The sequence below is a fragment of the Macaca fascicularis genome, chromosome 1, assembly GCF_037993035.2.
Source record: "Macaca fascicularis isolate 582-1 chromosome 1, T2T-MFA8v1.1".
Classification (NCBI taxonomy): Eukaryota; Metazoa; Chordata; class Mammalia; order Primates; family Cercopithecidae; genus Macaca; species Macaca fascicularis.
Genome location: NC_088375.1, coordinates 207214512 through 207236146, shown reverse-complemented (window position 1 = coordinate 207236146; position 21635 = coordinate 207214512). Strand labels below are relative to the sequence as shown.

The 21635-nt window shown below is 44.7% G+C and overlaps 1 protein-coding gene and 1 non-coding gene across 2 annotated transcripts; both read left to right on the top strand.

The window, feature by feature from the left end:
• The first annotated feature begins 94 nt into the window (after positions 1-94).
• PPP1R8 (protein phosphatase 1 regulatory subunit 8) lies at positions 95-21037 on the top strand. Its single transcript, XM_005544253.4, has 7 exons — positions 95-172; positions 2030-2090; positions 8120-8273; positions 10730-10950; positions 13228-13372; positions 16974-17038; positions 19605-21037. The coding sequence occupies exons 1-7, from the start codon at positions 117-119 to the stop codon at positions 19956-19958; spliced, it is 1056 nt and encodes a 351-aa protein (XP_005544310.1). The 5' UTR covers positions 95-116; the 3' UTR covers positions 19959-21037.
• Positions 3679-3844, top strand: LOC123571151 (small Cajal body-specific RNA 1). The gene has a single exon (XR_006695321.1).
• Positions 21038-21635: the final 598 nt, after the last annotated feature.

Sequence of the window (21635 nt, the reverse complement as noted above, 5' to 3'; positions counted from 1 at the left end):
CGCGTGCGTGCGTGAGCGTGCGTACGCACAGGCTGCTGGGATGCCGCTTTTCCCTTTTCGGTCTTCCAGTTTCCCGGCGTGCTTCGGGCCCGCCAAATGGGAGGGGGAGACGCAAGATGGCGGCAGCCGCAAACTCCGGCTCCAGCCTCCCGCTGTTCGACTGCCCAACCTGGTGAGTGGCGGGGCGGCCAGGGCTAGAGTGGCCTGGCCGGAGCTAGCCTGGGCTGGAAGGGCGGCTCTTTTTTTACTTTTCTGCTGCGAGCCGAACGGCTCAGAAACCCTGGAATGGTTGAGGAAAAACTGTTCGCTGCACCGGGCCGGGCGACGTGTTGAAGAACCGAGAGCCTGGAGCCCAGGCCCAGGAACTGAAGAAACACGGGGTTGGGGGCTCAAAGGCGCTCACTTAGGCAGCCCCTTTGAGCGATTAGCCAGTCGCTGGAGCGCTTTGAGGCCTTTGCCCGAACTTACGCCCAACTCCTGACTGAGTGCCTGGTGCTCTCATGGAGCATCGTACCTGGCCCCTTCCTGTACGTCCCGAGCGCTCTCGAGCCAGCCCCTGCCCCAACCCTACGTCTGAGCCCCGCATCCCTCTTTGGTTGCTGCATCCCTCGTGCGGCACTTTTCTGTCTGCCACAGAGAACACGAGGGTAGGTTAGCGCCCTCCCTGCCCTCAGGGAGCTCCCAGTCTGTGGCACGAGTAGGCATTAGTAATGGCTGGCATGAACCCTTTTTATCCCTTCGAAAGTTCTTGAGAATAATGAAATAATTTGGCCTTTGAGTAGAGTACAAGTTGAATAAATATGAATTACCTTACAAGGAAACGCTTCTGAAATTAAGAGTTTTTTTCTGCTGTAGCTGATCGCAGTGTATTGTTTGTTACTTGTCTCTGTCTCCCGTTATATTGCCATCGTCAAGGGCAAATACTGCATCTTTGTATTCCCAGCTCCAAGGCCTGAGTCAGGCACATACAGAAAGTATATTTTGGATGTAACATTCCTCCTTTTTCGTGGACAAAATGGCCTTTTGTCCGGTGCACTGTCCTTTCCATAGAGGAGGGGTTGGGGCAGGATTGTTTGAGATGACTGTGTTGCATCTTCAGTTAGCTAGACAAGGATACGTTTTTTTCGTGTGCAAATCTAGAGGTTCTAGTGAGGTGGTTCTTTTTTCTAACTTCAAATTAGCAAACCCAAAAAGCAAGCAAATGTGTGGCTATTTTCTGGATCGCTTTGCACTTTTGTAATGGTTGCTTCAGTCTACAAATTCTATATCCGTTTTGATCCTTCGCTGTATTGATTTCAAACTTGGACCAATACAGCAAACGTAGTTAGAAAGCACTGCTTTGAGATCACCTACCCTTTCCTTAGGGTCTGGTAGGTACCAGGCACTGTTAGGTGCTTTGACATATGTGAGTCTCCCTTGAATGATATGGCTGTAGGAGTATAGAGGAAACTTCCCTTAATCATGCTGTTGTAGAAAGACCTGTTCAAGGGTAACATATTCATTTGGTACCTGGTTTCATGGGGCATGGTTTTGAATTGCCCTAGTTCCCTAATTATGCACCTCTGATTTGGTCTCAGAGCTCAGGACAGTACTCTGCTTACTCTGTGATGAGACTAATCTTGATCAGCCCCAAACAGCAACTAATTTATTCGATCTTTATATGATATTGGAGTAGGGGTAAATTTCAGATTCAAACTCCAGGTGACCAGACCACTCCAGCTATCGTACTTACACTCTCTATGCAGCTCTTTCTCTGAGGTGAAGATCCAGTGTTAAAATATAGGTTTCTTGGTGCTGCTCTAAATACAGATCCACTAAAATCTGTTTCAGAGCAGTTGAATCACTAGGGAAGTAAGTGTCAAACGTAGAATGGAGCTGTAATAACAGTGAAGTGGATGACATTTCTGCTTGAACATGAACTAATTATAGGCTGGCTGGTAGGAGAGCTGCAATGTTGAATGGGACAGTGATTGTAAATTGCATTTATAAACTCATCGTGAAAATGCTTTTTTCTATTTTTATTTTTCAGGGCAGGTAAGCCCCCTCCCGGTTTACATCTGGATGTAGTCAAAGGAGACAAACTAATTGAGGTATGGAAATACATGTCTTCCTTTTTTGCCCACCACGCTAAAGATTTTTGCCAGTGACTCACTTTTCCACCCCCTCTCCTGTGCTTTGTTTTCCAGCAATGCTACTTTCTTTCATCCTGATTTTTTTTTCTGTTAAAAGCACATGGTGACATCACACACTTAAAGCTTGTATCTACCACAGACACTCACTTTTTTGTGACTTCTCTCAAATGAATGGTTTTAATAGGTCATGGGTCCTGTGGGCCCCAGTCAAACTGGAAGCCCTGTTAGCTTGGTTAATTCCCTCTCCCTGAGTACATGGAGTTGTGTAAACCGTGCAAGGTATGCAGTAACTGAAGAAAGTGAATGATATATGTTGAGTTTAACTTTTAAGTTAATTTTAAGAGATTCAGGCCCAACTCCTTATAAGAAATATGGTAAACTAAGACGACACTTACTCAAAAAGATAATGGAATTGTGGTGAAATTCATTAATTGATTCTTTGAAAACATGTATTGAGTGTTTACTATGTGCCAGTTACAGTGCTTGGCTTACAGATTGCAGCAGTAAGCGAAACCAACATGATTTCTCTCCTCAAGTCTTCCAGTGGAAGAGACAGAATCACACCAAAAAATTACATAGTTATATTTGAATTAAGTACTATAAAAGTTTAGCAGAATTCCAGCTTTTATACAAGCCTCTAGAGAGAACATCACATAGGAGTTCAAGAGAACATGAGTTTTTATTAGCTATTAGTTTACGTAAATTTTTTATAATCCTTATGGTATTATTTATTTACCAAGAGATGGATATTAAGCCCACCATGACCATGTAGCTGTGAGTCTCCCTGTATTAGACCAATTTTATATTTGCTTGCTCAGCTAGAATTTAGGTTCAAGGCCCCATTATTGAATGCAGTTTTTTCCTTGTGGTTTTTTGGTATTTAATAAAAATGTTGCAGTTCCATGGTTGCTAGATTGAAAAGCTATCTGAGATCTTTTGAAGGTTACTCTGTAAATATATTGTTGTCACTTTTGGGATTTTGTAGAGATGACCAGGTATTTTGCAAAGTATTAAGGCATGCATGAGTTTTAATGATTTCTCCTGTTATGAATACATCATGGACTCAGCCAGTCACAGAGAGCCGCTTTATCATGGGTTCTTCAATCTTAAAGATTTAAAACTTCAAGATTATTCAAAGAAATAATTTAGCTAAAATATCTGTAAAACTTTTTTTTACTACGGATTGTTCCACAGTTACAAAATATTTGTTGCTAAATAGCACAAAGCTTGAAGACATATAGAGATTTGTTTTATTACTAGAATTTAGCAAATCTTTAGTTTGCAACAGGAAGAAACAGACAGGGTTGCCTAGTCTTAATGATAACATCACATTCCTTTGTGGAATAATTGGTATTATATTTTCAAAACACTCTAACTTGCTAGACACTCCCCTGATCATTGGTTTCTATTAGCTGATAACGTTCTCTTTCGGTGTTGTTAAGTGTGCTGAGTTGCCACAAACTTGTCAAGTTAAAATCCTCAGACATCACTGTATTCTTGAGAGGTGTAGACCTGAGATGTGCTTATTTTTAGATTTAAACTTAATCAGCACTTGATACTAACCTAGCTATCTATATCCTAGCTTTGTATCAAAGGCTTGTGATGTGTTGTGATAGCTGGGTTTAAGAAGTGCAACATTAAAACAAAAGCCATGAGTCTTTTAAGCCCAGTGTGTAAAGATACACTCTGAGTTATAACTCAGAGGCACAACTGGATAGTGGTACTGGCCATAGCTAGTCAAGAAGCTATGGCTTTAGTGACTGTTGAAAGCCAGTGCATTATTTCAGTCACTTGGACAGAAGCAGCACATTGTTCAACATCTGACACATTTCCTTGGTTCTGAGACATACGGTTTTTTGTTAAAATTCCGTTCATTTTGGCCAGGCTCAGTGGCGGCTCACGCCTGGCCTCCCAGCACTTTGGGAGGCCGAGGCGGGCAGATCACCTGAGGTCAGGAGTTCAAGACCAGCCTGGCCAGCATGGCAAAACCCCGTCTCTACTAAAAATTAAAAAATTAGCCAGGTGCAGTGGCACGCACCTATAATACCAGCTACTTGGGAGGCTGAGGCAGGAGAATCACTTGAACCCAGGAGGCAGAGGTTGCAGTGAATGGAGATTGCACCACTGCCTTGAGCCTGGGCGACAAAGCAAGACTCCATCTCAGGAAAAAAAAAAAAAATTCATTTTAACATTTCTGTAATTGGGATGCCGGCCGGGCGCGGTGGCTCAAGCCTGTAATCCCAGCACTTTGGGAGGCCGAGACGGGCGGATCATGAGGTCAGGAGATCAAGACCATCCTAGCTAACAAGGTGAAACCCCATCTCTACTAAAAATACAAAAAATTAGCCGGGCATGGTGGCAGGCGCCTGTAGTCCCAGCTACTCAGGAGGCTGAGGCAGGAGAATGGCGTGAACCCGGGAGGCGGAGCTTGCAGTGAGCTGAGATCGCACCACTGCACTCCAGCCTGGGCCACAGAGCCAGACTCGGTCTCCAAAAAAAAAAAAAAAAAAAAAATTGGGATGCCTTTAATACTGAATGTGTACATTTAATTTGGAGGCCCTCTCTTTTTTCCTCTCAAATCCCTAAATCTATAGTATGTCTATTGGCACCCTAGATTCATAGAAATTTAGTCATTGTTATTTTAGAGCCCAAGAGCTGGTGGTCTTTCATGTTCCTTCAGCCCAATCTGTGAGCACTGTGGTTAGCAAATTTAAGTTTGTGACAGCATAATCCATGTGCATATAAATATGAATGAGAAGTGCAATGAGATTCAGCTCGAATAGCTATTAGAGAGAACAAGTTGTTGAAATTTCTGGGCTCTCTCTTAATCCTGAAATAATGTCTTATTTTTAACTCAAGTCTTAAAAACCTTGGGTCAAAGCAGAGATGAAGGGGACTGACTGATCTCCTGTCAGGCTGTTGTTAAATCTTGGTTCCCCATAGTAGTATGGGCCCAGAACAAGCTCTTCCAGCAGCAGATGGGCACTGTTAGATAGGGTTTCCCAGAGGTGACCCACATATCCAAGCTAGCCTGAATTAATTGAACCTTAAGGCTGAACTTGAAAGAAACTGGCTAAGTGATTGTTTAAGGAAAGAGTGTGACCCACAGTACTTATTCTCTTCTTAAAATACTCCTTGCCATATGGTGCATTTTTTGATGTAAGCAGAATGAAGAAAATATATAATGTAGTGGTTAAAACAGCTTAGACTCTGAAGCCAGACAAATCTGAATTTCTAACCCAGCCCACAAGTATCTAACTGTGTGAACTTGAGTATGTTAATTTCTTTATGCTTCAATTTTGTCATTTATATAAATAGGAAGAGAATAGTGTTACCCACCTCATAGGGTGGTTGTGAGGATGAAATGATATAACATCAAACTCATAGCATAGTGTGTGGCATAGAAGTGCCTAGCAGTTGTTACTATAATCAGTGTTGAAAGTGTGCTTGCATGAGGTGTATCTTTTGGTTTTATAAGGCGAGAATAGTAGCCCATTGTGAGTTAAAGGACTTAGCCAGGAATGAAATACAAGCTTCTTGATTCCCAGCCTGGTACTAACTTGACTGTACTCTACTTAGCTTTGTGCTATATTTTCTCAGGAATTTTAGGAGTATAGTGTGAAATGTGAACTAGAGTTTAATGAGACCTCATATTTAAAGGAAAAACACAGCATACTCAAATGACAGTTATTCCTCAAGTGCTCACACTAGATTACTAGACCACTAGCAGTGGAAGAAGCGTTAGCAATAATTCATCTAGAGTCTTTCATCTATAACAGTCCAGTTTATAACCGATCTGTGGCAAAGGCTTTACAGATCCAGGATTAAAAGAAATATAAGGACAGGTATAGCAAGTTTTTTATTTTTATTTTTTTGTTTGCTTGTTTTTGTTTGTGAGACAGGGTCTCGCTCTGTCGCCCAGGCTGGAGTGCAGATCTTGACTCTCTGCAAGCTCCGCCTCCCGGGCTCATGCCATTCTCCTGCCTCAGCCTCCCGAGTAGCTGGGACTACAGGCACCTGCCACCACGCCTAATTTTTTTTTTTTTTTTTTTGTATTTTTAGTAGAGACGGGGTTTCACCATGTTGGCCAGGATGGTTTTGATCTCCTGACCTCATGATCCGCCCGCCTCAGCCTCCCAAAGTGCTGGGATTGCAGACATGAGCCACTGCGCCTGGCCAGCAAGCTTTTTATAAAGCTAAATTCAGCTCAGGTGTAGCACAGTGGCTAACACCTGTAATCCCAGCACTTTGGGAGGTTGAGGCTGTCAGTTCACCTGAGGTCAGGAGTTCGAGACCAGCCTGGTTTCACATGGTGAAACCCCATCTCTACTAAAAAGGCAAAAATTAGTCGGGTGTGGTGGTGGGCGCCATTAATCTCAGCTACTCAGGAGGCTGAGGTAGGAGAAACGCTTGAACCTGGGAGGTGGAGGCTGCAGTGAGCTGAGATTGCACCAGTGCACTCCAGCTTGGATGACAGAATAAGACTGTCTCAAAAACAAACAAAAATACTTTGGGGCTATAGCAGCATGATTAGAATAGAAATAGGTGTTTACGCTTCATTCCTTTCCCAAATACACATTTGAATATTTTCTGAGAAGCAATCTTACTACATTTTTTTCAGTTTCACTAGGCTAAAAGCAATCTTGTTCCTTTATAGACATGCATTGTGCTTCTTGTTTCCTAATTGATCTAAAATTAAGATCCAACAGAACCTTTTTTCAGAAGCCAGCCACTCTTAATTCAATTGTCGATCTCAGGCCAGGCACAATTCAATTGTTGATCTCAGGCCGGGCGCGGTGGCTCACCCCTGTAATCCCAGCACTTTGGGAGGCTGAGGCGGGCGGATCATGAGGTCAGGAGATCAGTACCATTCTGGCTAACACAATGAAACCCTGTCTTTACTAAAAATACAAAAAATTAGCTAGGCGTGGTGGTACGTGCCTGTAGTCCCAGCTACTCGGGAGGCAGGAGAATCGCCTAAACCTGGGAGGCAGAGGTTGAAGTGAGCCAAGGTCACGCCATTGCACTCCAGACTGGGCGACAGAGCGAGATTTTGTCTCAAAAAAAATAAAGTTGGCCGACCACGGTGGCTTACACCTGTAATCCCAGCACTTTAGGAGGCTGAGGTGGGCAGATCACGAGGTCAGGAGTTCAAGACCAACCTGGCCAATATGATGAAACCCCGTCTCTACTAAAAATACAAAAATTAGGCCGGGCTCGGTGGCTCACGCCTGTAATCCCAGCCCTTTGGGAGGCCGAGATGGGCAGATCATAAGGTCAGGAGTTCGAGACCAGCCTGGCCAACATGGTAAAATCCCCATCTCTACTAAAAATACAAAAAATTAGCCGAGCATGGTGTCATGCACCTGTAATCCCAGCTGCTTGGGAGGCTGAGGCAGGAGAATTGCTTGAACCCAGAAGGTGGAGGTTGCAGTGAGCCGAGATTACACCATTGTACTCCAACCTGGGTGACAGGGTGGGACTCTGTCTCCAAAAAAAAAAAATTAGCTGAACTTGGTGGTGCACGCCTGTAGTCCCAGCTACTTGGGAGGCTAAGGCAGGAGAATTGTTTGAACCCAGGAAGCAGAGGTTGCAGTGAGCCGAGATCGTGCGACTGCACTCCAGCCTGGGCAACAGAGCGAGACTCCATCTCAGAAACAAAAAAGAGAAAGAGAAGTTATTTTCATACCAACACTAGACAATTAAACACTATATTGAGGAGATGAATTACCATCCATTGCCATCCATTCTCCAAAAAAATGTTATTTTAGTAAATTATTCTGAGTGCTTTATGTTGAAGAATAACGGGAGATATTTTTTTCTCCTTGGAATGGATTTTCCTTTTTTTGATACAAGGAAATGGAGTTATTACTCAAATCAATCTAATGGAAAGGAATTTTATCAAGATTCTCTATTTGATTGGAAGAGTTTTTGGTAAATGCTGTTGAAACAAGATTTAAGTAATATTTAATTTAATATTTATTTAGAAACTGATTATTGATGAGAAGAAGTATTACTTATTTGGGAGAAACCCTGATTTGTGTGACTTTACCATTGACCACCAGTCTTGCTCTCGGGTCCATGCTGCACTTGTCTACCACAAGCATCTGAAGAGAGTTTTCCTGATAGATCTCAACAGTAGTAAGTAACTCCCTCCCAATTCACATGTTATCTTTGGGCAATATGAAAATGCTCTTTGGGTTCTTTAGTTTGGAAATTATGTTTTATGGAAAAAGTTAATATTTGGTTTTTAAATCCACCCTTCTCTATTTCTGTGATTTTTCTGTTTTCCTGAGATAATTGATAACTGACTGTGGAGAGAAGAGGGGTTTGGGGAGCTGTCCTGGGGGCATCAATAAGCAAATATGAGCTGGGTGTGGGGGCGCACACCTGTAGCTACTCAGAAAGCTGAGGCGGGAGGATCACTAGAGCCCAGGAGTTCAAGACTGCAGTGAGCTGTGATCACACCACTGCACTCCAGTCCGGGTGACAGAACAAGACCCCATCTCTTAAAAACAAAGAAACAGGCCAGGCGCGGTGGCTCACGCCTGTAATCCTAGCACTTTGGGAGGCCGAGGTGGGCGGATCACGAGGTCAGGAGATCGAAACCATCCTGGCTAACACGGTGAAACTCCGTCTCTACTAAAAATACAAAAAAATTAGCTGGGCTTGGTGGCAGGTGCCTGTAGTCCCAGCTGCTCGGGAGGCTGAGTCAGGAGAATGGTGTGAACCCGGGAGGCAGAGCTTGCAGTGAGCCGAGATCGCGCCACTGCACTCCAGCCTGGGTGACAGAGCAAGACTCTCTCAAAAAACAAACAAACAAACAAAAAAGAGCTGGGTGCAGTGGCTCACTCCTATAATCCCAGCACTTTGGGAGGCCGAGGTGGGCGGATCACCTAAGGCCAGGAGTTTGAGACCAGCCTGGCCAATATGGTGAAACCTCGCCTCTACCAAAAATACAAAAATTAGCTGGGGGTGGCGGCGGGTGCCTGTAATTCCAGCTTCTCAGGAGGCTGAAGCAGGAGAATCGCTTGAACCCAGGGGGTGAAGGTTTCAATGAGCCGAGATTGCGCCACTGCACTCTGGCCTGGGCAACACAGCAAGATTCTGTCTCAAAAAAAAAAAAAAAGAAAAGGAAAAAGTCACCCAGGCACTATCGACCATGCATGTTCAAGTGTTTATAGAACCATAATAAATTGTGATTCCGTTTAAGCAGAAGCTATGATTAGCTCCATTAATGTAATAGAGCAGCAATATAGGGCATTTTAAGAATGCTTATCTTGAGGAAAATTTCATTATTCTGGTTCTTTATTCCATCTCTGTTTTGTTTTGACTGTGAATAATACCAGTTTTAATTCCATAAGCAAGGCCAGGCATGGTGACTCACACCTGTAATCCCAGCACTTTGGGAGGCTGATGTCAGTGAATCTCTCAAGCCCAGGAGTTCAAGACCAGCATGAGCAATGTAACGAGACCCCCGTCTCTACAAAAAATACAAAAAATTAGCCCTGTATTGTGGAGTGCGCTTATGGTCCCAGCTGCTTGGGAGGCTTAAGTGGGAGAATTGTTTGAGCCCAGGAGGTGGAGGTTGCAGTGAGCCATTGTAGCACGACTATACTCCAGTCTGGGTGACAGAGTAAGCCCTGCCTCAAAAAATAAAAATAATCCATAAGTATTAATTAATTGGAGTATCCATAAGCATACACCAATTAATAAGAGTTTAAACTTTGCGTAGATAATCCACAGAAATGCAATTGAGCTTTAACTGCATGGGGCCCTGAAATTTGTTCATTTTGCCCATGTGTGAATACAGTGTAAAATGTAAAGGGTCCTGCTTCCTGGGAATATCATGTTGGATTCCACCACTCTCCTACTACCACACACAAACATACACTCGCACATCACCCTCATCTGCTTGCGTAACGGTCTTGGAGAGCTTTGTCTCGCAAATACTTATCTTTTCTCTCCCATTTTATAACATGCAGAATGCCAACAGGGGAAAATATTCAGAATCTATAGTAGGATTTTGGCTTGCTTTGGCATTGATATTGCACCTGTTTCAGCCAAGCTCTTTCTTGTCCTGGGGAAAACCTAAGCATAACTGCCACCAGGCCAGCAGTTTCTCTATTCCTTTGACTTGGGGCTGGAGAGGGAAAACTACAGTGAAGCCCAGCTCCTGCTTTGGGAGGCATGGCTTCTGCTGGGTTGGAGCCATTCTTGTTTGACCTAGAATGGAGCCAAGCCTGTGTGGCAGCAGAGAACGGGCAGTGGTATTTGTTATTTGGGGGAACAACAGGTCTGAGGATATAAGAAACCCACTGAGGAGATTCAAGGCTCAGTGAAGGAGTTTCCTTCTCACTGTAACACATGATGGATGTGGTGGACCCGGTGCCATTTTCGTTTTTTAAAAAGCTGGAGTTTTCTGACCACGATCCTGACTATGGCATTTTTAAAATAAATTAAAAACAGACAAAAAGGCAAAACTGATGTGCTGGGGGGAAGCTGACCTCATAAGAGAGTTGGCAATCATACTCTCCCTTCTAAAACTCGGGTTGTTTTTGTTTTCCCCCTTACATTTCTGATTTGGTTGTTCCCAGCACACGGCACTTTCTTGGGTCACATTCGGTTGGAACCTCACAAGCCTCAGCAAATTCCCATCGATTCCACGGTCTCATTTGGCGCATCCACAAGGGCATACACTCTGCGCGAGAAGCCTCAGACATTGCCATCGGCTGTGAAAGGAGATGAGAAGATGGGTGGAGAGGATGATGAACTCAAGGGCTTACTGGGGCTTCCAGAGGAGGAAACTGAGCTTGATGTAATTCCCTGTTTATGTCATTGTTTTGTCTTTGGGGACCCTGGTTTTTGGAGTATATAGCTGTTCTCTGTAGCTGGAAATGCCATTGACTTAGCAGTAGGGGTTCTCTTGAGTCCAGTAATGGGCCTTTGGCAATCTGATGTGGCCAGGTGTGACACCTCTCAGAGAGCCACATTGTATGGATTTGGTTGTGTATCACCAGGCCTAACAAGGAGGCTGGGTCACAGCCACTAGACCTCTTGAGCTGTTTTGTGCACTTTCACTGGCTGTTACAAGCTAAGACTAGAAGCTACATTTCTCTGTCCCTTGACTGCTTAGAGCTAATGCTGACCAAGGTGGTAGCCACTAACAGTATTTCAAGTATTATGTAGTCACATAAGGCTAGTGGCTGCCGTGTTGCGTAGTGTAAAGAGAGAATGTTTTCATCCTCACAAAAAGTTCTGTCAGACAGCACTGGCTTGGAGAGACTGACACTTTCATTCATTTATATAGCTTTTTTTGGTGCTATCTGAACAGCTCAGGAATCTTCTGAATAGAACCAGACTGCTTTTGTTCTTATGGGCCTCGCTGTCCTGAGGGCCATGAATTTTATAAGATTTAATTTTAAGGTGGTGGAAGTTTTCCTTTTTTGAGGCTGACCCCAGTAGTTTGGTGTGGCTATAGTCCTTTACATGTCTGTCACTGCACTGGTGTGATTGGTCTGTTCAGATAGACCAAATGCAGTCATGTCCTTAACCACCGACCTGCATTTACTATTCCTGTACACCAAGGCAGTTTCCTAGCTCTTAGGAAGAAAAGCACAATAGAAATTCTACAATTTAGGCCGGGCACAGTGGCTCACGCCTATAATCCCAGCACTTTGGGAGGCTGAGGTGGGCGGATCACCTGAGGTCAGGAGTTCGAGACCAGCCTGAGTGACATGGAGAAACCCTGTCTCCACTAAAAACACAAAAAAGTAACTGGGTGTGGTGGCGCATGCCTGTAATCCCAGCTACTCAGGAGGCTGAGGAGGAGAATCGCTTGAACCCAGGAGGTGGAGGTTGTGGTGAGCCAAGATTGCGCCATTGCATTCCAGCCTGGGCAACAAGAGTGATACTCCATCTCCAAAAAAAAGAAAAGAAATTGTACAATTAAGAAGTCGTTTTGGGCTGGGCGCGGTGGCTCAAGCCTGTAATCCCAGCACTTTGGGAGGCCGAGATGGGCGGATCACGAGGTCAGGAGATCAAGACCATCCTGGCTAACACGGTGAAACCCCATCTCTACTAAAAAATACAAAAAAAAAACTAGCCGGGCGAGGTGGCGGGCGCCTGTAGTCCCAGCTACTCGGGAGGCTGAGGCAGGAGAATGGCGTAAACCCGGGAGGCGGAGCTTGCAGTGAGCTGAGATCTGGCCACTGCACTCCAGCCTGGGCGACAGAGCCAGACTCCCTCTCAAAAAAAAAAAAAAAAAAAAAAAAGAAGTCGTTTTGTTTCGAAGAAGTGGCTTCATAGCCAGGGACCTTGCTGGCAGTCACTGTTGCCCATTTCCCCTTGAGGCCGCCTCTATCCAGGCTGCTGCTGTGCTTCCATGGCTTTTAGTTCAGTATGTTAGGTACTCCCTGGATCTTCATTCTTAAGACATTTAGAATATCTCAAACTGGTGGTTTGTACCAGAAAGGAATAATTTCAGTGGATTGGGAAGAGGCAAGCAACAGAGCTAAGGTCAAGTTAATTATTGAGATAGTTATTTATAGAACTGGGGCCAGACACAGGATGGGGAATGACAAAATATTAACGCCAAAAATTAAGTGCACTAGCAGTGTCCTTAATTTTAAAGGAGAAAGCTACTAGAAAAGAAACAGCCAATTGTCCTTTTTCATCTCAATTTTGTTACTTAAAAACAATTCTTGGCGTTCCTCCCAGCCACATTTCCTTTTAATTCTCAGCTGCTTGTGGGCATGAAGACATGATAGCCTTTCTTCAACAACAGCAACAAAACACAACTCAAGGGTATTTGCACAGATGACCTGTTCTCAGCTCAAGGCCCTTTACCTTCTTTTGAATATCACTGCCCCACTAGTCAATGAGGATGTCCCACATTCTTTCTAATGAGACTTGAGACTTGTTAGTATTAGTAGTCTCAGGACAGTATAATCTTCTCTAAATGCAGAAGAGTCTCAACTCCCTTTGGAGGTCAAGATTAGCCCCTCACGTCTTCCTGACCTTTATTTAGTATGATTTTCTCCATCAGATTCCCTTTGTACTGACTGCTGTCTTTCCTGTATGAACCCTGGCTTAGAACCTGACAGAGTTCAACACTGCCCATAACAAGCGGATTTCTACCCTTACCATTGAGGAGGGAAATCTGGACATTCAAAGACCAAAGAGGAAGAGGAAGAACTCGCGGGTGACATTCAGTGAGGATGATGAGATCATCAATCCAGGTGAGGTATCTTCCTAGTTTATTCTGATGAAAAAGCTATGGTTGGCCCGGGCGCAGTAGCTCATGCCTGTAATCCCAGCACTTTGGGATGCCGAGGAGGGTGGATCACTTAAGGCCAGGAGTTCAAGACTAGCCTGGCCAACAAGGTGAAACCCCATCTCTACTTAAAAAAATACAAAAGTTAGCTGGGCTTGGTGGTGCTCGCCTGTAGTCCCAGCTACTTGGGAGGTTAAGGCAAGAGAATTGCTTGAACCCAGGAGGCAGAAGCTGCAGTGAGCTGGGATTGCACCATTGCACTCCAGCCTAGGTGACAAAAAGAAAAAGAAAAAGCTGTGGTTGGTCAGGCGTAGTGGTTCACGCCTATAATCCCAGCACTTTGGGAGGCTGAAGTTGGTGAATTGCTTGAGGCCAGGATTTCGAGACCAGGGTGGCCAACGTGGCAGAACCCTGTCTCTACAAAAATACGAAAATCAGCCAGGCATGATGGCACATACCTGTAGTCTAAGCTACTCGGGAAGCTGAGGTGGGAAAATCGCTTGAACCTGGGAGGCAGAGCTTGCAATGAGCCAAGATCGTGCCACTGCACTCCCACCTGGGTGACAGAGTGAGGCTGTCTCCAAAAAAGAGTTTCCAGGGTTGGACCTAGAAATGTATGTATTTTTTAGTTTTTCTTTGGTGTGTGTGTAAGAGACAAGATCTCATTTTGTCGCCCAGGCTAGAGTGCAGTGGCACAGTCATGGCTCACTACAGCCTTGACCACCCAGGCACAGGTGATCCTCCCACCTCAACCTCCTGAGTATCTGGGACAACAGGTGCATGCCACCACGCTCAGCTAATTGTGATATGTTTTGTAGAAATGGGGTTTCATCATGTTGCCCTGGCTGGTCTTGAACTCCTGAGCTTAAGTGATCCTCCTGCTTCAGTCTCCCAAAGTACTGGGATTATAGGCATGAGCCCCCGTGCCTGGTTGAAATTTTTATTTTTTATTTTTTATTTTTAGGTATTTATTTTTCGAGACGGAGTCTCATTCTGTCACCTAGGCTGGAGTGCAGTGGCGCAACCTCGGCTCACTGCAACCTCCACCTCCTGGGTTCAAGCGATTCTTCTGCCTCAGCCTCCCAAGTAGCTGGGATTATAGGCGCCTGCCACCACGCCTGGCTAATTTTTTTGTATTTTTAGTAGAGACAGGGTTTCACCATGTTGGCCAGGCTGGTTTGAACTCCTGACCTCAAGTGATCTGCCCTCGACCTCCCAAAGTACTAGGATTACAGGCGTGAGCCACCATGCCCAGCCCAAAATTTATACTTTTAAATGAGCTCCTGTTTGTACAACAGCCAGCAATTTGGGAACCACTGGACTAGACAAATTTCTTAAGTCTCTTTCAGGAGTGAGGATCTGATCTGCTGTTTTTCTCATTGAAAATTAGTGCCCTCAAGCTTTCTTAGGGAATTGTGTTCAGTCAATGTAGCATAGTGGTTAAGAGCACAGGCTCTGAAACCAGAGGGGCCATGAGAGAAGATTGGGATACCTTTTTAGAGACGTTGTCTCTTTCTTTTTTTTTTTTTTTTTTTTTTTTTTTTTTTGAGACGGAGTCTTGCTCTGTCGCCCAGGCTGGAGTGCGGTGGTGTGATCTCAGCTCACTGCAAGCTCCGCCTCCTGGGTTCATGTCATTCTCCTGCCTCAGCCTCCCAAGTAACTGGGACTACAGGCACCCGCCACCGTGCCCAGCTAATTTTTTGTATTTTTAGTAGAGACGGGGGTTTCACCGTGTTAGCCAGGATGGTCTTGATCTCCTGACTTTGTGATCCGCCCGCCTCAGCCTCCCAAAGTGCTGGGATTACAGGCGTGAGCCACCGCGGACATTGTCTCTTTCTTAATGAGCTTGGATATTTTTTTCCTTTCTCTTCTATGTAGAAGCCATTTGTTCATAGAGCAGAGATTGATAGTGAACATACTACCAGAGTGTCCTCTTTAAAGTCATGGATCCTAATACGTGAAAATCCAGACTTAAAGCAAATAAACCAGGGGCTAATTATAATTACTAAATTAAATAACGATTCTTTTGTCTTCCAAGGGGATTTCTGGGAGTCTTTCTTTCCCTTCCTCCCTTCCTTCCTTCCTTCCTTCCTTCCTTCCTTCCTTCCTTCCTTCCTTCCTTCTTTCTTCTTTCTTTTTCTTTCTTTCTTTTTCTTTCTTTCCTCTCCTTCCTCCCTTCCCTTCCTCCCTTCCTCCCTTCCCTTCCTCCCTTCCCTTCCTCCATTCCTCCATTCCTCCCTCCCTCCCTCCCTCCCTCCCTCCCTCCCTCCCTCCCTCCCTCCCTTCCTTCCTTCCTTCCTTCCTTCCTTCCTTCCTTCCTTCCTTCCTTCCTTTCTTTTCTGATGGAGTCTCGCTCTGTTGCCCAGGCTGGAGTGCAGTGGCGCAATCTCGGCTCACTGCAAGCTCCACCTCCTGGGTTCATGCCATTCTCCTGCATCAGCCTTCCAAGTAGCTGGGACTACAGGTGCCCGCCACCATGCCTGGCTAATTTTTAGTATTTTTTAGTAGAGACGGGGTTTCACCGTGTTAGCCAGGATGGTCTCAATCTCCTGACCTCATGATCCGCCTGCCTCAGCCTCCCAAAGTGCTGGGATTACAGGTGTGAGCCACCGTGCCTGGCTGGGAGTGTTTCTTTCAGTAACAAGCAACCTCATAGAAAATAAGGTTACAATACCTATTAGGGAAGCGATTCCTTCTCTATCGCTATATTAAGTTAACTGGGGCTTGGAGTAGTTTTCTGTAGTAGTGGTACATAAGTTGATGCCTCTGCCTGTTTCCACACATTCACCCTTCAGTGAGAAAACTCCACCATCCTTGGCGATCCAGCCTAGTCATCCCCTCTGCTCCAGAAACACTGTTGTGTACTTCTCTTGAAGCACCTTTGTGTGTTGTAGCCTATCTGGCTCTGTAACTGTGAGTTCATCAAAGATGGGACAGCATCTTGCTCTTTATTTCCTGTGTAGACGGGGGTATCGGAGCCTTTAGTGTAAGTCTTGCTTATATGCAGTTCAGGCCATTCAAGTCAAAAGGCCAGGTTCAGTTTGAAGCCCTGGCTTTGAATCCAAAATCTTTTTTTTTTTTTTTGCTAATAAGCAGGCATTAGCAAGGCATTTGATATGTAACCTCTTGACATGTCATTGTTTTGTCACTGATACGGAACTGATAATGTCTACTCTTTTTTTCTTTCCCCTCAAAAGAGGGAAGTATGAAGAATGGGAAAGAACTTGGGGGAAGGCAGCACAGCACAGTGATGTAGATCACAGGCCTGATTCGAAGTACTTGGACTCAAGTCCTGGCTCCTGTCCTCTCCACCAGAGCAACTGGGCCAGTCACTTTACTCCTCCAAGCCTCAGTTTGCTTTCTCGTCTACTGAATGTTGATTGTGGTAGTACCTACGTCACAGGGTCTTTGTGAGGATTTAGCACAATGCCCAGCACCCAGGAAGCACTCTCTCTGTTTTACAATTTTAACATGAGTTGTTGTGGTGGTTTGTTTGCAGTGACCCCTGTGCTCTTATTCCTCCCAGTAAAGTACCAACCCAACCCTGCCCTCTTCTCTTTTTGCAGAGGATGTGGATCCCTCAGTTGGTCGATTCAGGAACATGGTGCAAACTGCAGTGGTCCCAGTCAAGGTAGGAAGCACATGAAATGCCATACAGTCTGTGTTTAAAAACCTGTTCTTTAGGCCAGGCGCGTTGGCTCATGCCTGTAATCCGAGCACTTTGGGAGGCCGAGGCGGGCAGATCAAGAAGTCAAGAGATAGAGGCTGGGCACAGTGGCTCACACTTGTAATCCCAGCACTTTGGGAGGCCAAGGCAGGCGGATCACCTGAGGTCAGGAGGTCGAGACCAGCCTGGCCAACATGGTGAAACCCTGTCTCTACTAAAAATACAAAAATTAGCTGGGTGTGGTGGCACGTTCCTGTAGTCTCAGCTACTTGAGAGGTTGAGGCGGGAGAATAGCTGGAACGTGGGAGGCAGAAGTTGCAGTGAACTGAGATCGCGCCACTGCACTCCACTGCACTCCACCCTGGCAACCGAGGGAGACTCTGTCTCAAAAAAAAAAAAAACCTGCTCTTTATGTGCTATTGAGTGAGTGCTTAATTTTAAAATACATACCATACTCCTCTCCCATTTCTCATTCTGTGGAAATGAAATCTATGTTTAAGGAATCCTGGAGTACCACAGAAAGGCTGTAGGTAACTAGCCAGCTTGATGTTTCATGTAAATCATGTGCAATGTGAATCTGTAAATTCATTTTCCAGAGGGGTGCAGAGAGAAGCCCACCTTCTTTTGTCCTTTCTCTTTGGCCTAAAAGTAAACTGTTAGGTAGAGGAGATGCATTATTGCAATACCACACGGTTTGTCATGCCTTTATTTTATGAGTGGCAATGGCACAGATAGGAATGTCAGCCCAGATGTGGATTAAGTTTAAAGATCAAGTATGTTGAAGAACCAAGAGGTAGAAGTTACGGAGATCTTCTAAGAGTTACTTCTAAGAGTAACTTCTAAGAAGTTACAGAGATCTTCTAAGATCTACCAAGAGGTAGAAGTTAGATCGTTCAACATGTGGAAGAACTACCGAATAGCAGAACAATCCAAACGGCAACACACTTCCCCTTAGAGTAGTGAGATCCCTGTTAATATTAAGAAGGTGATTAGAAGATGCTGGTTAGAGATGATATAGAAATTGTTTTACTTTTTATAAAAAAAAAAAAAAAAAATCTGTAGAATATACTAGACTAAATAAGATCTGTCAGAGTTCCTGCTTAGACTTTGTTTAATCCAGAAGGAGTATAGGAGTGAGGAGGATGTTTCATGAGCTTTAGTCTAGTGTGAAAAAGTAGAAGATGTTTTTCTGTGGGACTCCATAATGCCCCTTGAGCTCTTTTTGTTGTTGTTTTTATTCCTTTGGAATATTTTCTTGTCATTAAAGTATAAAATCATCAGGTACATAGTTTTATGTCAATTTTATTGCAGTACAATTTACATATAATAAAGTCTACACATTTAAGTGTATAGTTTTGGCAAATACATGTGTAACCGCCACCATAATTAAGATAGAGATTTTCCTCACTCCAAAAAGTTGCCTCGTGGCCCTTTGCAGCAGTCCACTCCTAGGCCCAGGCAGCCAGTAAATATTTTCTTCACTGTAGATTGGTTTTGCTCTCAGATTAATGTTTAAAAATTGGACACCAGGCCAGGTGCGGTGGCTCATGCCTGTAATCCCAGCACTTTGGGAGGCCGAGGCGGGCGGATCACCTGAGGTAGGGAGTTTGAGACCAGCCTGACCAACATGGAGAAACCCCGTCTCTACTAAAAATACAAAATTAGCTGGACGTGGTGGCGCATGCCTGTAATCCCAGCTACTCCAGAGGCTGAGGCAGGAGAATGGCTTGAACCCGGGAGGCGGAGGTTGCTGTGAGCTGAGATGGCACCATTACACTCCAGCCTGGGCAACAAGAGTGAAACTCTTGTCTCGAAAAAAAAATTGGACATCAAATATGAAGATACCAAATTTTTCCCCCTCAAAAAAAGGAAAAATATCTATTGCCATCTTTTATTGTTTCCATTTCCTAAAAGGGATTTTTTTTTTAATGTTTTTTATTTTTGAGACAGTCTCACTCTGTCACCCAGGCTGGAGTGCAGTGGCACCATCTCAGCTCACTGCAACCTCTGCCTCAAGTGGTTCTCGTGCCTCAGCCTCCCGAGTAGCTGTGATGACAGGAACCTGCCACCACGCCTGGCTAATTTTTGTATTTTTAGTAGAAATGGGGTTTTCCATGTTGGCCAGGCTGGTCTCGAACTCCTGATCTCATGTGTTCCTCCTAAAAGGTCATTTTAATATGAAAATAAGAAAGTGAGCTATGTGACTTCAGGGTAAAGAATAGTCATTAAAATTGATATGTTTTACTTTATGTAAAACTCACAGTACCATCCTTCTTGGCTGATATAGGATGGTGAAAACTTTGTTATGGAGCAGTGTTGGGAACCATCATAGATGACTGGGAAGGTCTCTTCAAACCGTAAGATTTTAACACCATGAAATAGGTTGTCCGTAAAGGAGAACAGGCTAGAAGTTAGGAACCTTTCCCAAAGCCATTTTTCTAAGGCTGGAATAGAAAAAGCTGACCACTCATGGGCCTCACCGCTTGTCTTCTCTCTCCAATCTCTCCCCTCTCCTCATCGTGAACTGTAGAAGAAGCGTGTGGAGGGCCCAGGCTCCCTGGGCCTGGAGGAATCAGGGAGCAGGCGCATGCAGAACTTTGCCTTCAGTGGAGGACTTTACGGGGGCCTGCCCCCCACACACAGTGAAGCAGGCTCCCAGCCGCATGGCATCCACGGGACAGCACTTATCGGTGGCTTGCCCATGCCATACCCAAACCTTGCCCCTGATGTGGACTTGACTCCTGTTGTGCCGTCAGCAGTGAACATGAACCCTGCACCAAACCCTGCAGTCTATAACCCTGAAGCTGTAAATGAACCCAAGAAGAAGAAGTATGCAAAAGAGGCTTGGCCAGGCAAGAAGCCCACACCTTCCTTACTGATTTGATATTTTTGGTCATGGAGAGGGGTGGGATTGGGTGGGAATGGGGTGGAAGGGTGATGGGGAGCTAATGAACTAGGGAGAAAAACTTTCCATGTGTGCGGTATCGTCTTTCAGAATGTCTCCTGGCATCCTAACCATGTAATATGAAAATTGGGGGTGGGGTTGAAATAGCCCATAAAGACCTGTCTTCACAACACTCGCAGTGTAAGAAAGGCTCCTTATATCCTTTTCAATAGACTGCCCTGGCTCTTTCCTAGGCCTTCCACTACCTCCTTTCTCCCACTTTCCAGGATCATTTTTATGTAAAGTCACATATCCCAGGCCCTCAGGTTGAATCCAGAGCTGTCGAGGTTACAGTAGCATCACCAGCCTTGGGGGTCCAGCAGCCTGATTTATATTCACTACCTTTGCAAGTCCCAGGTAGCAGAAGGGTTGCCATGGGTCTCAAATTGATCAAAAAGAAGACTTAGAAGTCTGTAGTTAAGTTGAGGTTTAAACTAAAAAATGTTTCCTTGGGTCAGTGGTTTTGAGGTCCAATAGTTAGGCTTTTCTCTTTTGTCCTTCCTCTTTTGGAGTGAAAACAGTTCAATTTTCCTTCCTCTGTGACTGGTGCCATAGACACAGGTTTATAGTTTTAACTTACAGTATTGTTTGAACTCTACCTGTTTTTCTTGTCAAACCTGAGCACTCCACTTGCTGAAGTTTCTTATTTAATTCCAGAGTACTGTCCTCTACTCTAAGGCATTACTTTTAAGTGTATTATGAAGGCAATTTTCAAAGGATATAACCGGTTGGGGTAATTCAAAATAAAAAGGAAAAGATTTTTTTGCAAGTAACTGGTGTCTCTAAGAGGAATTTTTAGATGTCAGTTTGGAGGCTCTTTCCCCCCCAATTGAGAGCTCTTGTTATTGAGAGCTCTGAGACTAGACCTGGCTAACAAACATAGGAGACAAAGTTAGGAAACATTGATACAAGCTTTGTACAGAGATTTGTACATTTGTGTAATAGGCCTTTTCATGCTTTATGTGTAGCTTTTTACCTGTAACCTTTATTACATTGTAAATTAAACGTAACTTTTGTCATTTGGGTGCAGTCTGTGAATTTGTCTCTCAGTCACTGATTGCCACTGCTGTCGGGGAATGTTTGCTAAAGGCACGGTCACTGAGCTTGGGAGGCAATGCTCCATCCCCATTTTATTACAAATAAAGATGCCCCTAAATGAGTGTGGAAATTCTAATGAGAGAATCTAGTCCCCAGACTGAAGCATCACAAAGCAGCATCGGTTCGGAAGTGCTTGGTGCCCTTCATCAGGAGACCTCATGACAGGAGACCGGGCTTAGGGCATTTGCATAAGCCCTGTCACCCACCCTGCAGTCAGAGCTCTGTGCATTTGAGCCATAGCTTGGTGACACAGGAGCAAACGGAAGCTAAAGGTAAGTAAGTTTAGGAGGGATTTCAGCAAGAATTTGAATTGAAGGAATATGCCTGCATACAGAATCTGATTTGCAGTAAGTACAGTGTGTGTGTGAGGCTTACATGTGGCTTTGGAATGAAGATGCCCACTAGGTTCCAGATCCTTGGGTCCAGTGCAGACTTGTAGCAGGAGCAGCCTTCTGAAGAACAGAAATTCATAACTTCAGCTGTGCAAGAGTTGACTTCCCAGAGGGTCTGTAGACATGA